This window comes from Marmota monax, unplaced genomic scaffold (assembly GCF_021218885.2).
Source record: "Marmota monax isolate L192 unplaced genomic scaffold, Marmota_monax_Labrador192_F-V1.1 WCK01_AAM20220418_F8-fsc00004, whole genome shotgun sequence".
Lineage (NCBI taxonomy): Eukaryota > Metazoa > Chordata > Mammalia > Rodentia > Sciuridae > Marmota > Marmota monax.
Window position 1 is genome coordinate 8610075 of NW_026692881.1, and position 17049 is coordinate 8627123.

Sequence of the window (17049 nt, forward strand, 5' to 3'; positions counted from 1 at the left end):
CTGACTCTCACAGTGGCAAAAATTTCCCAACTAGCTTTTCACTTTTTTTAGCATTTTTAAAATCAAAGAAAGGCTGAATATTTTGTTTAATTGGGTAATAGTGATTGCCAGCTTTTATGAAGGCATTGAGCTAGATGTTTTATATACACTTTCCTTTTTAAATACAACAACTCTTAAGATAGATTCAATTATTCCCATTTTACAGATGAGGAAATTGACAAAGTTTAAGGAATATGTCTAAAGGTAAACTGTTAGTAAGTAGTAGAATTGGCCTCAGACTTGGATCTGTCTTAACTCCACAGTTCATGCTGTTTTCACTGTATCACAGCCTAAATCAATCTCTATTTATAACTAAATAACAGATATATTATTGTTTTAAACTATTTTATAATCTCAAATTTAGTTTCCTGAATTTTTCACTTAACTCATTTAGTGTGTTTCCTTTGACTTATCTTTTTCAGAATCCTCAATTTAATAACACATCTACGTATGTCATCTATGCTCACTTGCTACGACAGACAGCTACCTTAGTGGAAGCTGACCATCATTTCCTAGTTCACTGGTTTAAAAAGTAAATCATTCTATAATATTAAGAACTTTTGTAATCTCACAGTTTTAAATTTGATAGTAATACTTTTGTAATAAAATATATTTGAATGGCTTTAGGTCTTTAGAAATTATGCTTTTATAATTAATAATGCTAAAAAGTCAATTATAAAAATATATATAGTACTACAAAAGTGATAAGCATAAGTGTTTTTAGTGTAACTAACCATTTTGCTTGTGTAAGCTGTTGAGAATTTCCATCCACTGTTTTCAATTTTTATATAGCACATTCATATCATTGGTTTTTCATGTATCTCAAAGATGGTGACTGGTTTTGCTCAGATCTTACATTTTAATGTATGTTCTTTTTATTTCCTATATGATTGATTTATAACAAATTTCATCATTATTTAAATGGTGCTTCCTCCTCAGCTAAAAACATCATTATTGATGTATAGGTTAGCCATCAATATCAAGTTGTAAAAGCACAATACTCTTTTTTCACAGATCTGTATCAATATTAACAAAGACTTTTCTCTATGGTAGGTCAAAGCTTAAAAGGCAAAATATTTCCAAACTGAACTTAAATTTAGTCAGTTATTATTCACAATATTCTACAAAGTCATCGTAAACACTGAATTAAAAAATACTGACTGAGACAATGCTTCTTAGGAAAATACAGGGTTAGGTTCCTGGGACTTTCTAATTGTATTTTTGTCAATCAGTCAGTGCACAACTTTGCTTTATGAATGTTCTACTTTAAAGACACTTAAGTTGTTGATTCATTAACATTGAACTCATGGCCAGCAGTATGATTGTGCCAGTTTGAAACTTGTCTAATACATATTTTCTCCATAAGGCACATTACATCCTCCTTGTTCATAGGAACACTGGATAGCAATTCGTCATTATGCTTAAGGGCCATTTGAAATAGCATCCTCACCAAAAACACACAAAAATATGAAAAACATGTAGAGGACATTTGTTTACACTCTGAGAGCTAAAATAAGAAAGCAGAGCATAATTTTATATGACCTCAACTGGGAATGTGCATGTCAACTCAAAATTTTCACCATTTCTTGCATGTTCACAAAGCACAAGTATTTATTTTGGGATTGCAATTAAATATTAGCAAGTAGGCAAATTTGCATGTATAAAGTCTGTGAATAATGAAGATTGAGCAAATATTCAAAGTCTTAAAAATTTAATTATTAACCTTATAATAATTTTGGTATTTATTTCTTAATTAAGAAACAGTATTCAAGATAAGATTTTATCTTTTCAAATATTTGGCAACTTAAGAGATAGAATTTGAGAGACTAGTCTAAAATTTTATGTGTGTAGGATATAGTTTGATATAAATATATTGCCAAAATTTAAAATGTGAATTTTGATTAGAATTATTTCAAAATCTTTACCAGATTATCCCAGAAGAGGTTCAAACAATTGGTAGAGAGATTGCTGCAATTTATTTCTTTACGCCTGTTTCCTGCAAAGCCTGAAGAATTTCCCCCTATAGCAAAATGTTCCTGGTGGATTCCATCAGCATCTAAAGTGTTGGCTTTACTTAGTACGTTTTTATTATTCTATCATTTTCTTTGCTTTTGTTAAATCTCAGGGACATTCTTAAGGATCTCAAAGTACTGTAGAATCAACATTAAATTTTAAACCATTCCTTTGAAGGAAAAAATATATTTTGTTTTGATAATGGATTTCACAACTAATTTACAAGCATGAAAAAAGCTTTATACCTTTTACTGAGCAATAGTCTATATTATGGTATTAAGTGTGTATAGTTAATTGCATATAAATGATCTGCTAAGTGTGATTCCCAAGAAAACATGAACTTTAGTTACTGAGGACCCTTAGGAAGAATTCACTAATACAGCAATATATGAATAAATGGCCATCTGCATGCTCTTCTTAGTACTTTTATGATCCACATAGCAAGTTTTTTTTAAAGTCAGAAATGGTTAGCTGTACTTTGACCACAATGTTAAAATTATCTTTTTCATTTGGAACTTTAGTTGTTTAAAACAGCAGCCTTTAGGTCAAGGAAAGCCACTGGACATTAAAATGGTGTTTTTATTATTAAAAGGAAATTATGTGCATGTTGGAAAAGATCATTATGTTAGAATTTATCTTTACAGATACTGCAAACAATTTGGTTGACCTTCCCCTTATTCCTTATACTGATTTCTATAATTCTACATTGGATCACATTGATCTCATGGAAGAATATCATACTTGGCAGAGCTTTGGAAACTCTCACAGGTACCATTTAATTATTCACCTAAATGAAATACTATTCAAAATAATGATTGGATTTTAGGTTTGTATAAATAAAATATCTATATCTATATATAGGTATATAGTTATAGATATATACACACCATACCTTAACCTCTATAATTTAGATACCCAGACTTGAAATATCATTGTATTTGTTAAAACATTTTCTTTTTCTGCTATATTTTGATTTTATATATATGTTGATTTGGTTTTAGTTTGGTTGATAGCATCTTTTCAAGAAGGGAAAGGTTCTGTCCTAGTAAAAAGTTTCTTATATCTTATTGTTTTATATGCTGTCAACTAGCAAAGAGATCAATAAATTTTTTCTGTAAAGGACTAAATGGTAAATATCTTCAGTTCTGTGAGCTATACAGATTGTTTTGTTATTTTAGCACAAAAACAGCCTTAGATGATTATATAAATGAATGAGTACATTTGTATTCCATATAGCTTTGTTTACAAAAACAGATGGTAGGCCATATTTGTCCTGGGGAACATGGTTTGCCAGTGCCTAATCTAATACATTGATCCCATAAAGATGTACACATAAACATACACATTCACTCCTTTTCTCCTTCGTTCTGTAGGAAAAGTGACTATCCACTAGAAACAGTACAAAATAAATAGATATTACAGAGAAAGGGCTTCACCACAAATTACTTACAGTAGTAGATTTTCGGAATACTTGACCAAATTTTTTAATATACTACACTTTCTCTTCATAGTTCTAGTTTGGATTAAACCAACAAGACTATTCTAAACATTCCCAAACCATGAGATATCCAGGAGGTTGTCATATTTTAAAGTTACTGAGTAAGAGATATGGTTTAGATATAAATAAACTCAAAACCCCATATTGGTTCACAAATTGGTTAAATTTTCCAGGGCCCTCCAAGCTATCAGAATTGACCTAAAACACAGAATGGCCTTCCAGAGATGCCTGAGTCCACATCTGAACACTCAAAGACTGAACAAAAATTGTTTAGAGAATTCTGATCAGTCTGATGGATGTTTTCTTGGCAAAGTTTATTTTGCAAAGACACTTTTCCCTCCCATTTTAATACAATCATAACCATAAAACAACTCCCACAGTTGTGCATGTTTCAGTGACATCTTTAATACAAAGCTTCCACAGCACAGTGTATTGAGAATGAATTATATAGGATCCATCAGCCCTTGGTGACACCCTGAACATGAGAAGAGGGACCTAGAATCTTAGGTAGGGCAAATTGCTTCTGACCATGAGCAGTCTCATCTGTTTCTCTGGGTGTTTCATACACATGGTATCTTTTTTCAAGGGAAAGGTTAAGAAGTAGTATTTTAAAGTACATAATAAAATCAACACGTATCCTGCTAAGTTCATTGCATTTTCTTTTGTTTCCAAATTTTTGGTTGGCATTAGTGATTCAAAATTACAATGCACTACCTCTGAACATTCCTCCTGTGTATTAACAGCTTTGTCCCAGCGTGAAAGCTATCTCATTTTCAGTTCACATGAGGCCTATCTCCTTTTTCTTCATAATGTCTTCATTACATCATGATGCTCTACCTGACTCTGCTCAGATGGTACCTGACTCTGCTCAGGTGGTTTCCAACTATAACTGATAGATTTATTGCAGTCACTTCTGATAGGAGTCTAAATCCTAAAGTATCATTGCTGCCATACCCATTTTTTTCTAAATGCATTTCTATCTGTGTAGTCTGTGGCTTTTGTACATAAGGACTCTGACCCAGGAGAGACATTATTTTCATAAATTTTGATGATAATGTTATGCCTTTACAATTAAGTACCACTTCATATCACTACACTATTAAATACAGTACCACTAGCAACATACTCCTTTTCCTAATTTTTATTTTGTCTTAAATTTATTACTTTGCTTTTGCATACTATGGTTATTGCTATATTTCTTATAATAATGGATTCTTATCTTAACTTGAACATATGAGTCTCTGTCCTAAGCTTTCTTTATTAACACTTCGGCCTCCTGGTTCTGGTGTTGGCTGTGTTTTTCAGATTATCATATATAGGTGACTATGTAAACTGAAGTTATTTGTATAAACAATGTACATGATTAGCACACATTTCAGAAAATTAGATGTAGCTTCCTTTAGAGAATGAAGGCACTGTACATCTAGTAATGATACATTCTTCACAGGGCTGTGGGAATTAAAAGGTGCACATAAAATCATTTCGTAAATGGTAAAACACAATACAAAAGTAATGTTTTATATTGTTAGAAGGGGTACCTAGATTCCCTTAGTGTAATTTTGCTAAAAATACACCATTTTGCTTTTTCTGTTTTCACTTGTTGAGCAGGTTTTCCTTCTGTCAGTACCCATTCGTTATTTCTATAGCTGCAAAAAAAATCATTATTCAGAGAGACTCAGAACAACAGATGATAAGCATCGCAAGGGTAAGCCAGATATAAAAAAATATTTATGCTGACTATAATCAATACAGTAAATAATTTAATAAATAAGTCAAATGTTTTGTGAATTGTTCTAGTGTAATCAGGAAATGTTAAAAATAAAATTCATATCCTAGTCCCTCCAAAAGTGCTTAAACCTGTTCACATGGGAGACAAGACACCCCTCATCAAATCAACTTCTCATTATATTTTAAATTTAACAGAAGATTAAATGTTCTCACAGATCCAAATTACAGGAAGTTTGTTGAACCTTGTAAAGCTCCTGCTCTAGGTAACCAGAAAAACATAAGTGAAAAATACAGAGAGGAAAGGAGCATCCTTTAAAAAATTACTAAAAAAAAAAAAAAAAATTGCAACATTTTCAAGGTTTTATGAAAATCAGAAACCACCAAAAAATTAGTAAATATAACAAGAAGCATACATCTTGGAGAACTGAGAAATATTCTCAAAATAGGCGAAAAGGTTTTTTATTGGTTTTTAGGAAACCAGAATGCATGGATGCTTGTAGAAGCTAGGATTACAGTCAGGCTGACGTTAGGCAAATTGTAAAGCCGGATAAAGTTTATCTCTGGGCCTGTCCTTATCACTCTCTACTGCTTTGGTTAGCACAGCACAGTAAAGTTATGTACTTTATCTAATAGAAACCAGATACAATGAATTTTTAATTAGAGTTCTAGACTATACATTTATATGCTTGTGTATTTCAAGCTTCTTACATAACATGATTGCTCATAACTTTAAAAATTAAAAGGAAGCTTGACTATAGTCTTCTTATAATAGGAAGAGTAGAAAGAAATGATTTTTTTGTCTTGTCCAAGAATATAAAAAAATCCTAAGGTATAAATTGTAATATTTCAAAGTACTATAAATAAACGAGTTGTTTATTCTTAAGTAATTCATTCCCAGAAGGTGAGTATTTTTTTTCTATCACAGAAGAGGACAAAAGGTTTCAGTGACTGGTAATATCCCAAAGTCATCTTATAACAAGTATGGGTCTATTAGAAAAAAGTTTATTGCCTGTGCCTTCCAAAGGAGTTCCAAAGTCACATTGCCCCCTTGAAGATTGAGTTTAAACAGGTATATTTAGCACCAGAATTGTTACTTGATCTTGGGTAGATACTGGCTCAAAGATTAATCTGTATCACTCATTTTGCATTTGTACAATGTCATGGGCTTTTTAATGCTTTTTCAATTTGGGCTATTAATTTTTATATTTGTAAGAAAAATCTAAAGAACTACAAGTTTATCTAAATATCTAGCATTTTTATGTCACTCACATTTAAGATCTTAAATATCATTTTGTGGATTTTTTATCTTCTTAAAAGGAGAGTGGCAGGTATAGTCACAGACTGTCTTTCACAGAGCATGAAAGCAAATGAGTAGAGACTGAAGAGTCTGATGGCATTATCTGTTACAGACATTTCCCAACATATTAACTTATAAACTGCCATGCCACTTGGAATTAAATGACTGATAACTATTTTTGACACAAGGATAGCCTTACCAGGTAGTCAGTATGAGCAAGAGCCTATATGATACAGTCTACAGTTGCAAAGGGGCTCCCCTAAAAACAACTTTATCACTCAGATTATCTAGAATTCTACCATTGTTAGGTTTCTTTCATTTGGAGCATTTTCTAGGAAATATAAATTCCTAAGTAGTAGCCACTAGGGTTTTCTGCTATTACCATCCTAGAATACATTTATTTATTAGGTATTTTCATTGTGATAGCTTCCAAGTAGCTAGACTAGGAATAGAAGACAGTTTCCTGGAAAAAGGTCCACAGCACAGCTATCCCAGGAATGTAGATCTCTTTGGTAAGGGAGAAACCAGAGAAGCAAAAGGCTTTAGGATTGGATATTGGAGCAATGGAAAAGATTCTAAATTAGTTGGTCTTGTTATGGTAATCTACAAAACCATAAGTAACCTCAAATCATATAGAGTTAGGGTATTACAATTTTATTAAAGTAAATTACCATATGAACTTAAAGTATTTGAAATATTCATCTTTAATCTGCACAAAAATTGATTTTCATTGTTACCAAAGAATATGAAGTAGTCTGATAAAGATTATTTAGGTAGATAAATATATATGCATGTAGATTTTATATGATAAGTAACATTTATATAGCTTTCTGTACATTTTTAATATGTTGGTTTTTATATACTCAGTGCTTATATTTTGAAAACTCCTAAAAATGGATTTTTAAAATCACCCATATCTCTATAACCCAAGCATAGTATTATTAACATTTTAATAAATTATATTTTGATATTTTCCCCTATATTATCTTTAAAAATCAACAAGGTTGAAATAGTATTATACACATAGTTTTATTTACTACTTTATTCAGATATGCCTTCCTTGTACTGTTTATATAGTTATGACCATTATTTTTTAGTACCTGCATTATTATAGTCTATCAAGTAGATATATACTTAGGATATTTCTAAAGTTTTACTCTTAAGGATAATACTGTGTTGAACATCTAATGATATAAAATATTTTCTAGGGGCTGGGGTTGTGGCTCAGTGGTAGAGCACTTGCATAGCACATGTGAGGCAATGGGTTCGATTCTCAGCACCACATATAAAACAAATAAATAAAGTTCCATCAATAACTAATAAAAATATTTTTAAAAAAATTAAATATTTTTATCTTTAGAATTCTCAGAAGTAGAATTATTAGAACAAGGTTATAAACATTGTTAAGGTCTTAATAATGTTGACCACTTACTTTTTAAAAGTAGACTAATTGTGCTTTTAGAGTAAATTTAATGTCTGAAAAAGTTTAAGAAATCCAGGTGTATAGTCAGAAGTGCATATATTGTTTCAAATGTTCCCATTTTATGTTTATATTTATTAAACAAAACTTTGGTATTTAAGAAATGAGACACATGGAAACTATATAATGTAACATTCTTTACTATAGGAGGTAAATTGTTTTTCGTCCTCTATTTTGGGGCTGCTTTAATTATCACTGTTCCAACATAAAGTAATAATAAGGCATTTTCACAAATCAAAATATGTATAACTGGTTTCATGAATTGTTTGAGAGGTGGAATAGATAAGAATTAAGTGATTTTGACTAATGTGTTTAAATGTTTTAAATGAAATTATAGTTTTAAGTAAAAGTGAAAATGTTTGCTTTCCTATTTAATTAGCAAAGTCTGGTGGATAAAGTATCTCGAAGACAGAGACCTGATATGAATATGTTATTTCTAAATATGAAAGTAAGGCGGACACATCTGGTTAGCGATTCGCTTGATGAGGTATAATTTATTACAAAATGGTATTAATTGATTAAATCTTTAAGTAAATTTTACAGTATTATTTATTACTAAAATCTTGGTAAACTTTTTTATTTCTACTGATGGTGCTTCCTTAAATTTTGATACTATACCTAAAATCAGTTCTCTATAAACCTTATGTTGATTTTTTTATGTACTTATTTTAACATTTCCCTGTTACTTCTCTAGAAAAATGTTCAATGTGGAACACTTAAATTAGTAATTCATGTTTCTTAGTATGTGATCTGAATTCTAGACCCACCCATCTTTGCTGCTGATTCAGTATTAGCAAGTCATTTTAACTTTTCCGGGCCTCAGATTACTCATCTATGAAATTGCAGGTCTGACCTTTCAAGGAATATTGGGCCTATTTAGATTCAAACAAACATTGATTGCCTGTGTGTACATTATAAAAGTTTCCTGCATGCATATTTCAGCCAGACCTTCATGTAGCTATTAGAAGATAATGACTAATTTAGCTACATGACTTTTAAAGGTTTAATGTTAAAGGAATGTTAAAACACAATGAGTTATTGTATATTGTAGCCTGCCATCTTAAAATTTTGGAGACATATTATGATACTTGGAAGCAGTAACCTTGGGCAAAACACCTGACCTCTTAACTCATTTTTCTGTTCTGCAAAAAAAAGAACAACACCTAGCTTACACAGGGTTGAGCAGATTTGTTGGATGAATGGGTGGGGTTTTGTGATGAAGACTGCCTAACATGATTCCCAGAATTTAAAAAGTTAATTCCCTTTTCACTGACCTTTGTTTTCCTCTACTATATAATTTCTTCAAATAGTTAACCCGGAAAAGAGCGGACTTGAAAAAGAAATTGAAAGTTACATTTGTAGGGGAAGCTGGTTTGGATATGGGTGGCTTGACTAAAGAGTGGTTCCTTCTTCTAATTCGGCAGATTTTTCATCCAGATTATGGTAAGGATTTAATTTTTGTAAATAGTGTTTCTTCATCATTGTAAAGCATCAAGTAGTAACCCTTATTTTTAATCAATATTTTATAAACTTGTCAGTCATAAATTTTGAATAATTATTTAAGAACTTTAATTTACATTTAAAAAATTAACTAACTTGGTGATTGAAACGTTAGTTATGTTACTGGGTATCCTACACAAATGTGTCAAGACTAAGAGTATGCATTTGTGAGGAAATATCCACACCATTCCTGAATAAGCCAGATGCATGAAAATTTAATTTTTTATTGAAATAAAAAACATTCAAAATTAAAAAACAAAGCTGTAGTTTCTGCTATACTAGTATTTGAAGTCCCAATCATTAAATAATGAGTCATTTTAAGAAATAGGAATTCATGAATTAATTTTTTAGGAAAAACGAGCATGTGAAATTTAAATTTTATTTAGAGAAACCACCTATAATCCTTTTTTAATTGATTTTATTTTTTAAATATGTAATAGTAGAATGCATTACAATTCTTATTACACATATAGAGCACAGTTTTTCATATCTCTGTACATAACGTGTGTTCACACCAATTCATGTCTTCATACATATATTTTGGATAATGATGTCCATCACATTCCACCATCATTGCTAACCCCCTGCCCCTCCCTTCCCCTCACACCCTCTGCCCTATCTAGAGTTCTTCTATTCCTCCCATGCTCCCCATCCCTACCCGACTAGGAATCAGACTCCTTATAGCAGAGAAAACATTTGGCATTTGTTTTGGGGGGATTGGCTAACTTCACTTAGCATTATCTTCTCCAACTCCATTCATTTACCTGCAATGTCATGATTTTATTCTCTTTTATTGCTGAGTAAAATTCCATTGTGTATATATGCCACATTTTTTTTATCCATTCATCCACTGAAGGGCATCTAGGTTGGCTCCACAGTTTAGCTATTGTGAATTGTGCTGCTAAAAACATTGATGTGGCTATGTCCCTGTAATATGTTGTTTTTAAGTCTTTTGGGTGTAGACTGAAGAAAGGGATAGCTGGGCCAAATGGTGGTTCCATTTCCAGTTTTCCAAGGAATCTCCATACTGCTTTCCATATTGGCTGCACCAGTTTGCTGTTCCACCAGCAATGTATGAGTGTACCTTTTTCCCCACATCCTCGCCAAAACTTATTATTGTTTGTCTTCATAATAGCTGCCATTCTGACTGAAGTGAGATGATATCTTAGAGTAGTTTTGATTTGCATTTTTCTAATTGCTAGAGATGATGAACATTTTTTCATATATTTGTTGATTGATTATATATCCTCTTTGGAGAAGTATCTCTTCAGGTCCTTCGCCCATTTATTGATTGAGTTATTTGGTTTTTTTGGTGCTTAGCTTTTTGAGTTCTTTATATACTCTAGAGATTAGTGCTCTATCTGATGTGTGAGGGGTAAAAATTTGCTCCCAGGATGTAGGCTCTCTATTCACCTCACAGATTGTTTCTTTTGCTGAGAAGAAACTTTTTAGTTTGAATCCATCCCATTTATTGATTCTTGGTTTTAATTCTTACGCTATAAGAGTCTTATTAAGGAAGTTGGGGCCTAATCCCACATGATGAAGATTAGGGCCTACTTTTTCTTCTATTAGATACAGAGTCTCTGGTTTAATTCCTAGGTCCTTGATCCACTTTGAGTTGAGTTTTGTGCATGGTGAGAGATAGGGGTTTAATTTCATTTTGTTGCATATAGATTGCCAGTTTTCCCAGCACCATTTGTTTAAGAGGCTAGGAAGGATCTTGGGACCCTACAAGAGCACTACAAACCTATAGGGTAAAATAATAACACCCCAGACCCACAGAGCTGGAAAGGAAAACACATGAGCAACATGGGAAGACAAGGGAAGAAAGTACCACAAACAAATCAAGACACCACATCTTTAGAATCATTGGCAGCCATAGCAGAAAAAATTACAGAGAAGGAATTCAGGCTATACATGGTTAAAATATTCTTTGAACTCAAGGAAGATATAAGAGAGCAAATATAAGCAGTGGAAGATCACTTTGACAAGGAGCTACATAAACAAATCCAAGAAGCTAAAGATCACCTCAGAAGGGAGGTAGAGGTTCTAAAAACACCCAAACAGAAATCCTTGAAATGAAAGAAACAATAAACCAAATTAAAAGCTCAAATGAAAGCATCACCAACAGAGTAGACCACATGGAAGATAGGATATTGGACAATGAAGATAAAATATATAGTCTTGAAAAGAACAAATATTTGTTGATTGATTGTATATCCTCTTCAGAGAAGTGCCTGTTCAGGCCCTTGGGCCATTTATTGATTGGGTTTTTGTGTTTTTGGTGCTTAGCTTTTTGAGTTCTTTATATACCTTAGAGATTAGTGCTCTATCTGATGTGTGAGGGGTAAAAATTTGCTCCCAGGATGTAGGCTCTCTATTCACCTCATATATTGTTTCTTTTGCTGAGAAGAAACTTTTTCTCACCTATAATCCTTAATGTCTGTCAAGTATTTTTTTTCAAAGGAGAGTTTTTAGTGGTTTTCTTATTCTTTATTTCTATATTTTCTGTATTATGTATATATTGTTTTCTGTATTTTCTATATAATACAGGTATATATAAATAAGATATTTCTGGTAGTGGGGAAATAGGTATGACAGATAAATTGAAATCTCTGAATAATCCTCATTTTACTTTGATCATACTTTATAATTAAAATTCTGAAACTATAGTTTTTATGAATTTATCTGTTTAATTTAGTGTTTATCTTTTTATCCCATTTCTATTCTAAATTCAAGATATCAATGAACAGTAAAATGCCCTCTCCATATATTGTTATTTACACACACACACACACACACATACACACACCAAGATTTGCAAATATATAGTCTGTTAAATAATCTATAGAGTTTTTAGATGAAAGATGGTATGTAAAAGAAAATTGCTAAAATGATTTGCTTCTAATCAGTAATATGTACATTTTAACCACTTCGATTGTTTTAAGGAATCATGTGAACATAACTGTGTTTTCTTTTTTCAGGCATGTTTACATATCACAAGGACTCACACTGCCATTGGTTTAGCAGCTTTAAATGTGATAACTATTCTGAATTCCGATTGGTTGGAATTGTATCCTTTAAACTTTCCACTAGGAGGTGCTAATTGATAAGAGATTTTGAAAGATTTTATTTATTTTGGAAAAGTGTTCTTTTAGTAAATTAAGCATTCTTGTCAGATATATAAATAGATTTTTCTGTCATCTTTACTACATGTAATATCACAGCTATATAGCATCAGACTTAGTTAATTGAAAAGAACGGCTAACTATTGATTTTTTTCTAAAACTCTTACTCAAAATAAAAATGGGCTATTTATATTTTATATATAATCTAAATTATCAGAAATTTAAAACATTTTTTTAAATTAAAGTATTTTCCATTTATAATACTTTTGTGTTCTTTCATTTTGTGCTTATATCACTCAGTTTAATAAATTGAAATTGTGGTAATTAAATCTAGTTCTATAAAACCCCAAATCTTGAGACATAAGGGAGAAATCCTTAAAAAGTGAATATAATAGGAATGTATAAAGCATATGGTAGTATTTGGTAGTGTTTTTAAAATTTTATAAATCCATATCTCATTCTCTGGTCTCTAGCAGTTATATTGTGGAGGACATTCCTACAGGGTGGGAGACTAAGTAAGATGCCTTCTACATTAACTTTTTAAATTCTAAGGAATACAATTATGAAAGAAAGGAGGGAAGAGTAAATAAATGAGCAAGCACTAGAGACTTATAGGGTAAAAAGGAGAGATTCTTTACCTTAGAAGATTACCATCTAAATGAACAGATGACCTCCAATGCAAGGTAGACTGTCCTCAGAGTCAAATGGCTATGTACATTAAGTGCTAAGGAGTTCTGAGAAGGAAGAAATGAGTATATTCCTCCCGGATAAGGTAGAGATTTTAAAAGGAGCAATCACGTTTGGTTTACAAAAGACTGGGGAGAGTATGACATTATAATAAGCTGAGAAGATGGCAAGAAAAAAAGGTTGAATTTTGTTGGGCTTATTACAGAGCAGTGAGTACAATGGGAATTACTAAAGATACTACAAGGAAAAAGAATTAAGAGCCATCTTATTGAGAACTTTGAGTGTCTGTCTTTTTTGCATGCATTGGGATAAATCCTGGGGAATGAATATAGAAATTTAAAGGTCAAATGAAAGAAAAGGTAGCAGGAAAAAAAAAAACCTCACATTGAGATAGTAAGCTTAATTAAAAATTTTGTATATATTATCATGTCTAAACATCCAGAGTGTTAAGCTTCACGATATAGAAGAAAGCTTAACAATTCTTAGACTGCTTTATTCTGTTACCTACAGTACTTATTTGGTGAATGTGTTTCAATTTCATTGGAGGCCCCAATCATTGGTACTTCTCACTACACTAAGACCAATTTAAATTTCCTGATATATGTGATTGTCACACTTTATATTCTTATACTACAACTTAATTTAGGTGATATTTTGGCTTTCTAATACTTGTAATAAAGTACTTAGTTATTACATTTTTAAAATAGTGCTTTATAGATACAATCATGAATTTGCTAATCTTCTTTTGCATTAGATTAGTTTTTATTTAGTTATTACCCAAAAGAGCATATTAAATGTGTTTACATGTCCTATATTCCAACTTACACAATTAAACCTAAAATTATACTCTTACTATGTGTTTTATCACACATATACAGAAACATATAGAAAGCAAGACTGATGCCCCCAAAAGTGTGATACTATAGGAAAAATAAGAAAAATGTTAGATGATAGTGAGTTAGGGTCCTGTCAGTGATTAGGAGATCTATCATCTATCAAAGGTGAGAAGACCTGAAAATTCAGATGTAATGGGCATGACCATTCGAAAAAAAAAAAAAATACTTGGTTCTATTATTTTTTAAATTTTAAATTTTAAATTTTTTAAATTTTTAAATCTAGTTTTTTAAATTTTAGAACCAAAGATTTTTTTTGTTCTGTTGGTATTGTGTTTCTTTTACAAAATTATTTTTAAATATGGTAAGACCTTGGAATTTACAATTAATATTGTAATAAAACCTACAATAATAATTGTAAAATGCTTTGAAGATTACATGGAAAGTTATAATATATCATTATTTTAAAACTAGAATTGTCTATTATCAAAAAGGACATTGGAATCAAGAGAGGAGGCAATACAGTATAGTATAGCATTTCCAGACCCTGCTATTTGTATAACATCTCAGAGGTTCCAGCAAAAAAATTACCCCATCTCCTTCCCTGCTTCAACCAGAGCAGGTTGATTGAGTGTGAAATGAAATGCTATGCTGTGTCTGCATGTGAGAGTGCCCTGTAGTAAATGCTATAATCCCACTTCCTCACCTGCCTCGTCCTACCACTCAGGATTATAATATTTAAATTTTTAAAATATTTTTTTTAGTTTGTAGATGGACATTATTTTATTTATTTATTTTTATTTGGTGCTGAGGATCTCATCCAGTGCCACACATGTGCTAGGCAAGTATCCTACCACTGAGGCTACAACCCCAGCCCTAATATTTAAATTTTAAATGAAAATATGCTTAGAACTCATCACCATAATAGATTATAATAACTATTACAATCAATAATTGTAATATTAAGTTAATAATAACTATAGTATTGTGGCAGTCATTGTTGCTATTATTATAATTGTAGAAATGTATTAGAATACATTTTCAATATCTGTTTCCTTCAACACCCTAATCAGTCTGTATTTATATGGTTACTTATGAAATGGAATAGCTATTTCTTATGTTATTATGAGCCTTCATTCTGTCGTAACACATTAAAATATTATCAGTCTTTCAGTATTTAAGTTGTTTTCAATAATTTACTCAGCCTTATGTTTAAATTTCCTTTTGAGTCTATCAAATGAATTACTTCTAAAATAACTTTATGTAATGATTGGCAGTTGAAATATTATGAAATTTGACCCTTCTTTCAGCAAATGGGTAAGTTATTTTGTCACATAATTAATAGCTAAAATACAAATAGGCAAAGTTTATAACATCTGAGTTTTTTTAATTTTGACACTGATAAATTCAAGTAACAAATTCTTCTTACATTTTACTGTAGAAGACTACTTGCCCTATTAACTTATCAATAGTGTGTATATATCCATATGCTTATTCTTTCCTTCACATGTTTTGTATTTAATTTTAAAATAGCCTAAATAACCATTTCTAAAATCAGTAGTACATTCTGCAGTGAGTCTTGAATAAACTCTTGCTGCTACTTATAAAACCACCAACATCTTTATTTAAATTTAGAAAATCTTTAATGTTAAATAATTTAAAGAAATGTCTGAAGTTGCTGTCTATCATAATCTTAAATAAGCTTTTCCAGGGAAATCTCTACATTCTATCAATTGAATACCTCCTTTATACATGACTTTTGATAATCAAGGAGTTATATTACATAAAATAAAGGGAAAATAAGTGAAAGAGAGGAAAGGAACTATGTGGGACTAATTGTAACATCAGTGTTGAATCTGAAAGAAGTATGTAAAAAGTAGACTGTTGCATAATTCAAAACTCATTTGTTGTCATGGATTTTATGTTAATGCTTAACATTTAGTATGCATAGCTTATGGGACTAGCTGTTTATAACAGCATCACCTTGGATATTCGTTTCCCTCCTTGCTGTTACAAGAAATTATTGAGCCCTCCCATCGTTCCTAGTGATCAAAATATACCAGTAGGCATCTGCAGTGTTGCCATTGACGACTTATGTCAAATTATGCCTGTAAGTATAGATTACTGACATCTAGTCCCTTAATGCTAAATAATGTCTCTTCTACCTAAACAGTCTTTCTCCTTCTAGTGCTATTTTATTCTTGAATATTGTTTCCCTCTACTTTTGGAAACTCATCTTTTTTTTTTTTCATATAGCTTCCCCCTTCTTTACAGAGACATATCATTACTTTGCAGCGTGCCTAAGCTCTTACAGAATAGAACAGACTTTGAAATCACAGAAGTAGTGATTTGAATCCAGTCTCTCCACTTTTTAGCTTTATGAATTTGCATTTAATTTAACCTTTCTGTGCTCCAGTTTTCTATGTAAACAGTGGGATAGTCTTTTTTAATAATTAAGACAAATGATGACAGTTATGCCAAATCTATATCACCTTAGATTTGTATGGTCAATGTATTGTGTAAAGTATATAAAATAATTCCAACCATTCTGTTATTTATCTTTTTAATAATTTAAAAAATAAAACTCATTTTTTCATGAAACTTAAAAAAGTTTCAGGAATATTAGGTCAGTCATTGTATTTTTTAAAATATTTTTTAATCGTTCATGGACCTTTATTTTATTTATTTGTATGTGGTGCTGAGAATCAAACCCAGTGCCTCACACATGCTAGGCAAGCGAACTACCACTGAGCCACAACCCCAGCCCCTCACTCTATTTTTAAGTCCTTATTCATGGATAACTTGAGTTATAACAAAATATAAGAAAATATTTCTTCCAATTTTCT

The 17049-nt window shown here is 31.2% G+C and overlaps 1 protein-coding gene across 3 annotated transcripts in view; it reads left to right on the forward strand.

Annotated features, from left to right (window-relative positions):
- Hectd2 (HECT domain E3 ubiquitin protein ligase 2) overlaps positions 1 to 17049 on the forward strand; it is a 78717-nt gene that overhangs the window by 52640 nt on the left and 9028 nt on the right. For all 3 annotated transcript variants that reach the window (XM_046450506.2, XM_046450507.2, XM_058581079.1), the window contains exons 8-15: positions 462 to 571; positions 1968 to 2116; positions 2697 to 2820; positions 5159 to 5255; positions 8435 to 8542; positions 9366 to 9498; positions 12540 to 12628; positions 16155 to 16313. In XM_046450506.2, coding sequence (XP_046306462.1) covers positions 462 to 571; positions 1968 to 2116; positions 2697 to 2820; positions 5159 to 5255; positions 8435 to 8542; positions 9366 to 9498; positions 12540 to 12628; positions 16155 to 16313 — 969 coding nt within the window. The remainder of the gene's footprint in view (positions 1 to 461; positions 572 to 1967; positions 2117 to 2696; positions 2821 to 5158; positions 5256 to 8434; positions 8543 to 9365; positions 9499 to 12539; positions 12629 to 16154; positions 16314 to 17049) is intronic.